The sequence below is a fragment of the Electrophorus electricus genome, chromosome 11 (genome assembly GCF_041902795.1).
Source record: "Electrophorus electricus isolate QZ-2024a chromosome 11, ASM4190279v1, whole genome shotgun sequence".
In the NCBI taxonomy this organism is placed as follows: Eukaryota; Metazoa; Chordata; class Actinopteri; order Gymnotiformes; family Gymnotidae; genus Electrophorus; species Electrophorus electricus.
In genome coordinates, this window is record NC_137507.1 from 13,145,170 (window position 1) to 13,158,848 (window position 13,679).

The 13,679-nt window shown below is 44.2% G+C and overlaps 1 protein-coding gene across 2 annotated transcripts; it reads left to right on the forward strand.

Annotated features, from left to right (window-relative positions):
• The first annotated feature begins 14 nt into the window (after positions 1-14).
• Positions 15-5,606, forward strand: si:dkey-39a18.1 (uncharacterized). Of its 2 annotated transcripts, none has more exons than XM_081723185.1 (6): positions 15-1,706; positions 2,140-2,200; positions 2,355-2,475; positions 2,727-2,917; positions 3,069-3,173; positions 4,158-5,606. In XM_081723185.1, exons 2-6 carry the CDS (start codon positions 2,154-2,156, stop codon positions 4,795-4,797), a joined length of 1,104 nt encoding a protein of 367 aa, XP_081579311.1. In that variant the 5' UTR covers positions 15-1,706; positions 2,140-2,153; the 3' UTR covers positions 4,798-5,606. The 2 variants fall into 2 exon arrangements, with proteins under 2 accessions (XP_081579311.1, XP_026858040.3); XM_027002239.3 differs by having other exon boundaries at positions 15-1,619.
• Positions 5,607-13,679: the final 8,073 nt, after the last annotated feature.

Consider the following 13,679-nt stretch of genomic DNA (forward strand, 5'->3'; position numbering starts at 1 on the left):
TGATTTTTATTTTTTTTTCCCATGCAGCCGTAATTTCCACATTCCTTAATTTCTTCATTGGGGGAGGTTGCCGTTAATCTTCAAACAGACTTTTTTTTTTTTTTTTTTTTTTTGTCTACAACCCAGACTAGTTTTTCAGGTAGTATAGCTGAAATTGGTGCCCGAACTACAACAGGCATGGATAAAGCTCCATAGATCTAGATGCGAGATTGTATGTTGTGTGTGATGGTAAGATACATTCTAAGGTATGAACAGCCCATTAAAAAGGTCACTTTCTGCTTTCATTCAGAATCAAATGTCTATTCTAGCAGACTCATCTGTCTTGGTGAAATCTTAGGATTATTTTTGTACGATATTTTGAGCGAGCCTTCAGATATGCTACTGCTGTCAAGGTCCAGTCAGCCTTTGTGTCCTGCCAGTGGGCAGAGGCTTGAGGTTAAGAGGGCCATTGTTAATTTGATTGGATGGAGCCTGATTCATGTTTTTTAAGGCACTGAAGTCCAGATGCTTTTTTTTGTCTTCCTAAGTGTGAGCTCCACTAGGCCACGCCCCCTCCGTTGCAACTTGTCCAACCCATTATTACAATTTCTTTTAGACTTATTAGTTTCTTTTACACAATTACAGAAGACCATGAGGTAAATTATGAATAATGGTGGTGAAATAGTGATAGAATTTACATAAGTTCTGGTAATGTAATGTGCAGCCTACTGGATTAGAGAGATTTGTCAGCCATATGAATATTTTTTTCTTCCCCCTTCCCTTCTCCATAACCCAGAAATTGCTTTTGGTCCTGTGCAAAAAGTGAAACATCCTACTACCTTCATCTTGGAACAGGGAAAGGAATTACTTACAATCAATAATGCATTTAAAACACTCACTTTAGTTCTATGTTTAACTCCTGTGGTGGCTTTGTTTCTGAAGACCCATGCATGCTGATTGCCTAACAGGAAGCTAACTGAACTGTGTACACCCTGTTCTGTCTGTCTGTGTGCACGAGGGAGAGGCTAAGGTAATGATTGCTGTGGGTGGAATTTGTGATGGTAGCAGTGTATTACTCTGCTCTGTGGGAGACTGCAGCAATGGAGCTCACTCTACAGAGGGAGGCGTGGCCCCGTTGATAGCTCACCCAGCCAGCTATGCAGAGGGAGGCGTGGCCCCGTTGATAGCCCAACCAGCATTCCCTCCCAGCCGGCTCTGCAGCAACATGCCTAATGTTTCACCTCCAAACAGTGTTTCGGCAGCACATAATCCAGTCAGCTAAGCCCTCGCACAACTCCTAAGATTTCACGTGCATCTCATGATCTGTATCTGGAATTTCTGAGCTTTTAAAATGACAATTGGGCAAATACCCCATTAAACAAAAATGAAAACTTTTATGGCCATTCCAGTTATGTGGCTACATAGTATATTACTTAAATTACTTGCTTAAAAAAGGAGCAAATCATGGAGCAAGTGGGAGTTTCTCAATAGCTCTGTGTGGGGTCTTACATGAGATTTTCCAACCAATCAGGATCCAGAAGGTCTGTTGGTTCAAACTGGTCATGTAGGGAGGTCAGAGTAATGTCCACGCTTCACCACAAAAGACTGTCTGGCAAAGGGGAAAGCAGCGCAGGGACCAGGTATGTTTTGCAGGACTGTCCTGTTAGTTCTGCTGTGAGTTTTATTAAGCAGTCAGGCCACTACTTTCTGTGAGACTCGGAAAAGGAGTAAGTAAGAAAAATGGCATCATAACTAACATTTTGTGCCTTTTGATTTTGTTTGGCTCTGAATTTGTTTGGCTCCTTTCTCTCCGTGTACAGTAAGATTTGAAAGGAAAAGAGTTCATGGCGTGATCAAGAGCAGGCATACGGTGTCTTATTTCATGGTGGATTGTACGTTGGATTAATTTCTGTTTGACCATGGGATTTGGTAAAAAAAAAAAGTTCTGGATATGTAATGGACAAATTATCAGCACAGCAGCTTATTTTTTGCTCAGCGCAGCTTTGAATCAATGCAACAATTACCCATCTATATGCTAATACATTCCCATACAAATTGAATACTAGAAGTCATGCTGGTTATTGTAATCGAGAAATTATTGCTCAAGAAAACTAACTATATAAATATGGGTTTCTAAGATGATGCTTTCCTTCATGTAAGGTGAGAGGAGGAGAATGGGCACCACAGATAAACACACTGTCATGGATGAGTCTGGGGACTGGTAAGAGTCATAAGCTTCACTTACTATCCATTATCTGTAAAAAGATAAGGAAATCAGTAGTGCTTCTAAATAGCAAAAATATCTGACTGCTTTAAGTGATTAGCGTTCAAAATGTAGTAGTAAATTACTACAGCCTGTTTGCCTTGTGAACTAGGCCTGCTGAGCTACACTTCCATAAAATACGCCATGGAAGGGTGAGAAAAAGTTGGCAGTCTGGTGAGGTTTCTCCAGTACCGTCCTTCTACTCCGAGCCTGCTTCAGTCTGGAAGCGCAGGGTAACTCCAGAGAGGATGCAGTGACTCAGGTCTACAGCATTATTAAATAGGTGCCTGTAAATGTGTAGTTCTACATGGCATCAACTATTACTGATACTTATGCCTAGCCATGACATGAAACACAGTGTAATTACAATGGAAGTGAATTAATAATATATCCTGGCTGTGTAGAATATTCACTTTATAAGAAGGATGTGAGGAATATATTCTCTGTTGGGTTGGTTTATTTAACCGTGTCATGTGATCTGGAGGATGTGACTGGCAGGCCACGCCCTCTTGTTAGAGGGCCTCATGAGGAGGATGAGGAGGACACTCAAAGTTTGAAGAGCCTGCCAACTGTGATGAACACATTAGCCTTTGACCCTAAGGTCAAAAAGTCACATAGACTGTCCAGGGGACAAGTCATCACTGAACTCAGCCTTCCACCACTTGTCACTTCAAGGTAATGAGTCAATTCAGCACAATACATCATGTCTCAGCATAACTTCAACCGAAAATGACTTTTCAGATTATTTTTGACAATGTTGATAAAGAAAGAACATGGGAAGTATATGGCTACTGTTTAAAAGCCACGTGATGCAATGCTTCCACAGATGTACTCTGGCTGTAAAAGGTTCTGCATATACTAGAGTTAGGGACTTCCTCCCTGCCGTCAAATCGAAGAGTGTGGAGAGGCCGCCATGCCGAGCTTGGCACAGGTATGCCAGCGTTTACAGACCTGAAGATGATCCATGAAAGTGGTACCACACAAGCTGAACACCTCTATCCCTCCCGTTGATCAAATATGGCCCCACTTTATTACAAACAGTTACATACACCAGCGCTTTTCTATTGTTCAGTAACTTCCTCGTTTGCCCAGAAGGGAGAAAATTCCTCCTCTCTTTTCAGCTGGAAACACCCCCTGCTGTCACACCCTGAGTGCCCCTCCCCCCAGGCTGAACTTCACTTTGTGTTTAAGAACCTTCTTTCATTAAATTTCTCAAGTGCAAGCGAGAAAAAGCTCGGCTGATATCTCACCCGGCAGACACACGCGAGTCATTTTCGGCTCGCTGATGATTCAAAGCCCGGTTAGTCTCGCCACAGCGTGTGAGTGCGAGCTCACTGGAGGAGTGGCAGAGATGGAGGAGCGCGGGTGGAGTGCTCGGGAAAATGGCTGAGAGAGAGAAGCTGCAGCGTGGAGAGGACGGAACAGGGAAGGCGAGCGAGGCTCGTGGATTTCCATAGCTATCAGCTCCCACAGCCGCACTAATAAGACGGAATTAAAGTGGCTCGGTAAAATGAAATGAAACACAGCAACGCAAACACTGAGAGGCCGAGTTAGTAAAGTGTGAGATGAGGGTGGGACCTGCAAAGCCTTTGAAATGGCTTCTGTTTGCCTGAAAGGCAAAAGACCAGTCACCAGTAGTAACAGACTACTTAGAGTTGCTTAAAAAGTGCATTCCAAGTCAAGCTCTGACAGTGTAACTGGGATTGCTAAAATTAACACTCAACATACTTTACTTCTTTATTGCAAACAAAAAAAAAAATCACCTAAAAATGGCAATCGGCACAACATTCTAGTGTGAAGTGTTTCATATATTCCAAAGACAATCTGTTGTAGTATGGAAATTCCTATTTTATGTGCATCGGTCTTTTCTTGCTTTTCTTAATTCTTTCTTGTTTTTTGCATGTTGTCTTTAAAGGCCAGATAATCCCTATACTGGTCTCAGTCAACACCCTCACACAGTGGGTCATCCCTCGAATGCCCCTGCCTGGGAGAATGACCATTCAGGAAAGATGGCAGTTACCGGAGGAAGCTGCCCGTATCAGCCTTTAGCCCTGCGACCCCGCATGTCCCTGGCGCCCCGCATCACCCCTCAGAGAGTAGTGGTACAGACCATCCACCCTATTACTCCCAGCACTATGGAAGAGACCAAGAAGACTGGGGGAGCCCACCAACCCTTGAGGCCTGTGCTGACCACCTCCCAGGAGCCAAAGCACGGAGCTCTGCAGCGTCTGCTGGACGAGGGCTATCTACCCCGGGTGGGGGACCCTCACCTGCTGGAACCATTCTCCGGCTTCCAGGAGCACCTGTGCCGCCAACTCCTGAACTCGCCGCTGCCATGCGGCGCAGCTCTGTCGAGGAGCCGTCCTCCTTTTCTCCTGTGGCCCGCTGGCCACCTTCACGCGGGGGCGGCTCTGCCTGAGCCCCAGGCTCGGGGCACTTCGCGAACCGTGGAGCTTTGCAATTCCCGGGGGAGGCGGCTTCCAAGGATCACCATGACCTGTCCCACACCTTCACCCAAACACCTGCACCACTCAGGCAGGAGGCACATGGCATGAGTAGAGGCAGGTCACTGGTAGATAATTACACCTTCCTTTGTGTAGTGACCTAGATATGTTAATCAAGTTACCCCTGAGATTAAAGCATCTTAAATTTTCTCTCCCCTGCACCAGTTATGTGGGGAAAGCAAAGCAATGAATAATCATGCAACTCCACACACAGAAGCATTAAAACTGTGTGTCCGAGTTCCACCCACTTGTTTGGGGAATTTGTGATCGAAGTAACAAAGAGCGGCAAGTGAGTGCTCCACTGAGAGGGCCCGGGGTGGCCTCGCGCCTCCAAGCCTCTCCTAGGTAGCACGCTCCTGCAGCCCCGGCTGGTCCCTCAACTGTGTCGCTACAGGAGCCTTCAAGGCTGCAGTGTGTTGCAGTCAATACCAAACACGACTGTAGTTGTTTTTCTCTCTTCTCCCAGCACTGTCGATACTGCCTGTTGAGTCAGGTCCAACATACCGACCCACCCAGGGGCTGATGATATAACCAGTGTGTACAGTGGACGGCCTGTTCATGACACCAGTGCACTGGAGATTTTATTTCTGACCAAGGCTTTCTAATGAGCCTGGAACATACTTTCAATTGTCATGTTGAGAAAATTATCAAAATTATATAAATTGTCATGCTGGTGATTACTAGTTGCAAATACACTATTCATAAATATGCTGAGCTCTGTAGTAAGTCATTGTCTAATTGTGTGTTATTTACACTGATAAAATTGGAGATTATGGGGTTTGTTTATTTTGTGGTGTTGTTTTTTTTGTTTAGATTTTGACGTTTTGCTCTGTGAGTAAATAAAAGTGCAGTCTAATGGCTTCATTCTTCTGATGCTGACAAAATTGTCTCTTTTGGCTGTGACATTGACACTATCAGATTTATCTGTAGTCAGTGGCTAAACTGAGTTTTTAATAACTGGACAATGGCACAGGTGCTGGTTTGGCTCTGCACAAGTCCAGCTTATTAGACTTGAAAAGCTACATTTCAGTGTTCAGACACTCAAAATGGCTCTGAAGATGTTTTGCATTGTTGCAAGTCTCACGAAGTCTGCATGTTTTGTAAAACTCAACCACTGGCTGCACAGTGTAGCTCTCTGTAGAGGCCTGACGAATTGCAAGATTCGCTGCCTGACATGGTGCTGACGTGCAGACTCCCTGTGGTGCAGGATGCTAGTTAAAGTCTTACCTCTTAACTTTGTTTCAGGTCAGAGGCAGGCATGCCTGCTAAGACAAGGCATCCATCACACTGCAGCCCTGACTGCTGATATGTATCCTTGCACAACAAGGTAAACTTGTCTCAACTGGGAAACATAAAAGCAGCGCGCCAGGCTGAGCAGAGTGAATGAGGAAGCACGACACGGCCCAGCAGAGGGCAGAAACCGCGCCCTCCTCGGGGGCCACTCATTGCTGCTTCTCATTAAGGCCCATTGTCTGCGATTCTCAGTGTTACATATGGTCCTCTGCCACAACCTCCAGGCACAAGCAGACAAACACACCACAGTGAGAGGCCTCCGTAGCGCAGGCCTGACCCAGGGGCCTCTGACTCAGAATGTGTGCCTTTTCCCCCTCCCTGCTGTGATCCTGTGGACTGTGTGTGTGTGACCCCTGGTTTCACGCTCTGGTTATCTGGTGAGGCATTACCTAGTGCAGCTCTGGCCACTGGGCTCTGTGCTGCCTGCCTCCTGCCCAAGCAAGACATCACCCTCACTCCTGCAGAGAGCTGACACTGCATACACTGCAAGCAAGACATCACCCTCACCGCTGCAGAGAGCTGACACTGCATACACTGCAAGCAAGACATCACCCTCACCGCTGCAGAGAGCTGACACTGCATACACTGCAAGCAAGACATCACCCTCACCGCTGCAGAGAGCTGACACTGCATACACTGCAAGCAAGACATCACCCTCACCGCTGCAGAGAGCTGACACTGCATACACTGCAAGCAAGACATCACCCTCACCGCTGCAGAGAGCTGACACTGCATACACTGCAGACAAGACATCACCCTCACTCCTGCAGAGAGCTGACACTGCATACACTGCAAGCACTGCATAACAACTCCCAAAATAACTGGCGAGGAGATATAAAAATGTGCAGACTATTGACAGATTATAATATGAATTTCAATAGAGATTTATCATCATAACACTGGTCATAATCCAGAAGCAGACTCAGTTATTGATTCTCAACACATTAATATGGCAAACACCACTGTGCTCTGCACATGCCTGTATGAATGGAAATCTGCAACAAGTTGGACTACGTATTATGTCTGCAGATAAGAATTTTAGGCCAGTATTTCCATTGGTTGAAATGATTCCTAGTACCTCTACCACTACGGATATTCCTGTAGAGAATTCCTATAAATAAGGCTTAAATATGTATGTTTTTAAAAGGTTGATAAGTGCTGTTCTTGTATATTGCAGTAGTGAAGATGCAGCTGAACTAGTTCACCACTAGGAGTCGCCATCTAACCTGCTGGCCTCTCTTTGGCTCTTTGCAGATTTAAACTGTGTAACGTCAGCACCACAAGGTGGCAGCATAACCAAGTCACGACGTCTGTATATTTCGTTCATAGTTTTGGATAAATGTTAATAAAGCACATTACTGAATACCAGATTTAAATGCCTTAGTGTCCCCAGTGTCCCTACTAAGCCAAGTGTGTTGTAAGCTACAAACTGTGCTTGCTTCATGGAAAAGGGCTAACTGTGGTGTCTGAGACAAATCACTGCCTGACAGTTTCAGATTTCAGAGGCCACTGCCAACAGAAATGCCATCTCAGCATAGAGCACATGTTGGATAGAGGCCCTTATCTGCTCCGACAGTTAGTGAAGGATCACTTACAATTGTAGAAATACGTGATCTCTGTGCTTTTAATCTGCATCATGACATCCTGGAAGAAATGTGTAATACCAAGGAACAAATGCTTACTTATAGTTCAAGTGGTTGAGAAGCTCAGTGAAACACCTGCAATCAGGATGTAGCAAAAAAAGACTTTTTAAGTAGTAATTTTCACAACATTTACAGTATGCTAATTACTATATATCAGTATATATATATATATATATATATATATATATATATATATATATATATATATATATATATATATATAAGAGGTGGGGCATCAGAAAGGTCACTGTGTCTAAACCGATTCTGAGATGTGCAGAATCTCTTGAATCAGGCACATCTTGTGCTAAGAGAAGTTTTTCTGCTGAATAAATTCAGATGGATTTCCTTAATGACTCCCCTTAAATAAATCAGTAAATAATATTTCTCAGATATTCTCAATTAATATTACATTATCTCAGCATTGCACAGCCTTGGACCAAGTCAACTAAATTAATAATTTTAATGGATTAATGTGGAGGTCGTGTGTTAATTCACTAAACTCAATGCTAAATGCAAAAGCTCCATTCTGTGTGTGTCTTAGACTTGGCCATCAGTGTTGGCCATAATGTAAAAGTAGCTCAAAGAGCTTATATAAGATGAAAATATAAGAACAAATAACTTTTAATAGGACATAAGGATGAAAGGAATCTCTGTGCACACAGACCAAAACAGATCTCTCACATATTCCCCTTCACGGGAGTTTGAGTATGTTTATAGGTTGTTTGAGAGGCTATTAGTGTGTGACACACCACCACTACACATGATAATGTGTTGATCCCATGCGTGTGTGTGTGTGTGTGTGTGTGTGTGTGAGAGTGTATATGAAACTTTTCATCAAGGCTTTCAACATTAGTCTATTCTGCTGTGTGTTTAATGATAACACCTTCTCTGTTTTCGAAGACACACACACACACACACACACACACACACACACACACACACACACACACACACACACACACACACACACACACACACACAGAGAACACCTGTTCAGAGGATGCGACATCATACGGACACGAATCTCTCTGAGGGAGTAGCAGTTTCTAATTTGCACATGCTAAGATCTTCCAACATGTCAATACGACAGTGGAATTCTCTATATATAACTGCAAGCGCAGCAACACCACTAATGACTCCCTCAGTTCTCAGTAAGAGTCTAGTTTTTGAGGATAACGTCATTGTTATTTCTATTACTAGAAGTGCAGGACATATTTAAAAATGCCAAAGGAACTCTGGCTCTTTCCAGTGGCTCCTTCTTCTTCTGCTCTTTTTTGCTTCATCTTCTCCTAAAGCATTGCTATAGAGATCTGTGCAACCACTCTGCGGGACTGTAGTCACTGTAATTTGGCAGAGTGTTTCTCACCTCAGGTGCACAGTAAGCAACAACCACCACCGTGAGGGATGAGATTCAACTACTACTCATTTCCTGAATGGCATCAGGAGCCCAGCATTAGGTGGTAGGTCTTATAGTTAAGATGGAATACTATATCCTGCTAAAGCCACTGATGTCCCAGTGTGCATCTCCCTGTCTCTGCTGGGACCATGGCAGAATCCAGCTCTCTTGATCCCAGGCTTTGTTTTCCATATTAGGCATTTGATCTGCACCAAACTGCAGCCATGGGATAAAGCCGTTCACATTTGAACCATTCTTGGGCAGGGCATGCTGCAAGCAGATATATACAGTATGTCTCAGTTTGCATGCCTGACTGAAATCACACTGATGACATGCAAACTTTAATCCTTGGCCCTAATAAGGTTGTGGCCTCCTTTGCTAATGCCTCACCATAAAATAGGATGAAGAGTAGATGGCCAAGGCCAGCCAGCCCTCACCCTGTGAATCAGCCATATAATAAGTGCTGCACAGACTGTCTGACCTGTCTGTCCTTTGGAGAATGCAGACAAAGTGCACAAACAGCTGCTGGTGTTGTCACACACAAATGCTCCTGCAGGGAGACGCACAGGTAGAGGGGTTAGAGGAAGCACGGTGAGCCCAGCAGCGCAGCCTCGTGGACCGCAAACAGGAAGCTTGGGTTGACCGGACGTCTGGGTCTCAAGAAGAACCACAAGCGTTCACGCCACAAAAATACAGCCGTTTCCCAGTATGCCACCCACTGCTTGTGGATTATGTAATCTCAGACATAAAAAAAAAAGGCCTTTCAAAAATGCACGTTTGAGTCCCCTCTGTTGGGGTGAAACCCAAGCTCTTGTGAGGGGTGAGGGGGTTCGTTTGGCTTTGGTTCTCCGGGGGTCCATATTTGGAGCCCGTGTCATGCAGTTCGTTTCATGGTAGCCTTTGCCAAGACAGCGAGGGACCCAGTAGCCCTGCCCATGTCAGCAGATGGCAGGAGCTTGTCTTAAAACGGCTGAACCCTCTGCCACTTCTGCACCAACACGGTGCTCCTGAGGCTACTGCGAGCCGCCAGAGCCGTTTATTTCAGGCCCCCAATTTAAATGCAGGCTAGCTGATTTCCACTCTGTGAATTTGACTTAGCACCAGCCCAAAATACCCATCCTAAATAGCAGTATGTTACAGGCCGGCTGAGGTGTCCTGGCTTAATTAGCATCAGCATGAGAGGTGGGATCACATGTGCCTGGCAAAGCAGACACTCCTCATGACCTTTCATGACCTCTCATAAACAAATCATTTGAACTATTTACGCGACTGAGTGTATAGGAAAAAACAGGCTACCTCTAAGGGTCAACAAAGACATCCTTATCTAAAGATAATGTTGAGTTTCCTTGTCAGCTGGAAGGTTTTACAGTGTTATGACTGTCACTACAGCACACACAACCTCTGCTAACTTTTGTTACAGCTGCCTGGTTGGCCTTTGTGTCTCTGGGCCTGTTATCTAAGTCTGTTCATTTGTGGGGCCTGCTCTGGTAGCCTTCTAGAGCTGCATAACTAACTCATATTAATTGGTTGCACTGTCAGACTGTTTCCATCACCATAAACAGTCTGCCCACAGCTTCTTACGTTCATGTACTCTGTCCAAATATTTCAGCAGTGGGAAGGAGAGCATTTCAGGTACGTTTCACCTGGCCTCATTTTAGGAGTGTTTCTCGCTGAGGACACATGAAGCATAAAATGAAAACAATCAGGTCTGAGAGACAAAAACAACTAAACATGTTGCCATGATGTTGCAAATATCTCATATACATTTCACCAGTTTTTTTTATGTGTCTCTAATACTGAAATCCCTCAATTCCAGCAGCAGAAATGCTAATGGGATCATTTCTCATGCCTCCAGATAAATGGACATTAAGGAGGGGGTGCCTAGAAACCCAGAGAGCCAGGATGTAAGAGCGCAGAACACAGATTGCTTTTTTTTTTGTCTTTGGCTTTTTCTGATCCCATATTTGGTAGGATCTATCAGATATCACATACAAGACAACAAGGACTCATAAATATTTAATGTAAAGAACAAATGGGTCATTTTAGTGACGAAAAACCTCCCTACACTCCCAGAGGAAAATAGAAGAGCCTCAGAAGCTAACTGAGTAACATGGGGAAAATCTCCAAGATGAGCGCAGGCCTAGTTATTTCTCTCTGCACTGCATGAACTGGGAACAAAACCTTCACCTTCTCTTGTGACTTTCAAACATGGAGATGCCAATCTGTCCTTATAGCACAACAAGACTTTGAACTGTTGAATCAACAGCAAAAGGTTCTAGGTGCAGTATACTATGCTCGGCCCTGATCAGTGTCTAGACAAAGGCTGTGCTGCTGGTCTCCTGTGCAACCTCTTTGCCATAATCAGTAAGTGGATACATGCAGGGAATTACTCTTGTGTGTGTGTCTGCGTGTGTGTGTGTGTGTGTGTGTGTGTGTGTGTATGTGAGAGACGGGGGGGGGGTTGCTAGTAGGAGGCAGCTTGCCTGTGCAGAGGTAAGCTAATCTAGCCCTAGCCCTAAAGACAGCCCCTGCACCCAGAATAAAAGACCTGGTGTGTCCGCGGGGAGGTCAGGGGACAGCTGGGCGGCTTTAGCACGCTGTCTCGCCATGCTGTGCAATGGCTGCCAAAAATAAAGTGATTTGTTTCTGGAGGTTAAGTTGGCCCTCTGTTAATACATGTGCAGGGGGCAGGAGGAGGGTCCACTAGCTAAAACAGCAGGTGAAAACGGTCTTCTTTTTTAAAACTGGATCACCTGTGCCCCTGCACCCTCTCCAAAAGACATCTATTGGCGATGGGGGGAATTGGTTTCTGGGAACTGCGCAGTATTCGTGGAGTGAGACGGGAAGGCACATGGGAATGGAACTCAGAATGCAGTTCAGTGCAATGGAGACAATTTCCCAGCTGATCTCTACAGTCTGGAAAAGAAGTCAATGGAGTGACATAGTTATTGACCTTCAGGGGCTGACAAGCCAATCTATCATGAACTCCAGCCAAACTTCCATATAATAATAATACTTTCAAAACCTTTACCAGTCACTACAGTGTGACTAACACACTTTATTAATGAAAGAAAGAAGGCGTGCTACACAGAGGAGGGAGCATATGTGCGACAGTGTGGTCTCAATAAGCAAGCAGTTCGAAAGTGTGTGATCATAAGAAATATTGTCTGACTAACTGGTATCAACTGAAGGGTTCTGTACTATAATTACAAATGGAAATCCACTCCATATATCACTTCTAGTTTATAAGTGAAGAAATGCTTGTGTTTTGTGACTTTTAATGAGTGGATTATTTTGAGTCTTCACCTGGAGTACCAAGTGTAAACTGGTGATGTCGGAGAAGTAGCATGTATGGGACAAGGCCTGGTCCTGTTTGAGAGAAAACTCAGGACATGATGTTCAGGGATCCATCTGTGCCATGAGAATGATACATTCTTATCCAAACACACACACACACGCACACACTCACACATATGCGCACACACACACACACACACACACACACACACACACACACACACACACACACACACACACACACACACACACACACATGCATCGTTATCTAACCCAAGACCCCAAGTATTAATATTTTCACTGCTTTAGCAGCACAGATGGACCCAGATAGCATGGTGTTGGAGTAAGATACAGACCATACCAACTTGTGGGCTATTTTTGTACATGATAACTGAAAGAAATAAAGGCATTTACTGATGACAACAGATGCAGGTAACTTACTCCAGGCTTTGAATTATGCAGCTATAAATAACTCTATCAGAACCCAGATTCCTTAGTAGTAAGAACTGCAGGCTTTAGCTATTTTTCTGAGCATTTCAAAGCAAGAATCCTAATTACTCAGAGGGAGAGCAGCTAGTTATCATTTAATGAGGTAAGTTAAGTAGCAGAGAGAGAAAAGAAGTGGGTTTGTGAATGAATAAGAGGTGAAGAGCATGTCTTTGGCTCCAGTGAGGTAGGAGTAAACCTTCCAGTCTTCTTTCACAATATCTTACATTTGCTTTGGCTAAAAAGGGTCTAGCGTAGAGGAACAATTATCACTCTGCCTCAAAATGACTGTCATGACCCCTACTGCCTCTCGTGGACATCATAGAAACATCCAAAGGGGTTGCCAGTAACCTTTGCCTGGGCCTTTTGTATTTGTCTTGCACTGCAGGTTATACAAGGTGTCGCACAAACTACTGCTGGTTATCATGCACCCTCACTGCTGTTTCTGGATCAGCCATTGAATGACCAGATGTCCTGCTAAACACAGGCTTCTACCAGGCTTTATTTGTTTAAGGTCTACAGTTAAAAAAGAATAATGCAGTGCTTTGAATGGGGAGCTTCTAATGACATGAAGACTTTTTTTTTTTGTTATGGTTAGTTAAATGTTCTTGAACATAAGTCTCATGTGGAATCATAGGTTAATTCAGGAACATTTAACTAACAACAACAAAAAAAAAAACAAACAAACAAAAAAACCCACAACCCTAAACTGAAATAAATCACACAAACAATTTTTATATAAAGGTTTTCATCCACTCAGTAATCAGGGTCCATTGTCCAAAGGCTAGCCACCAAACCATATCACAGGTCTTCCTGAC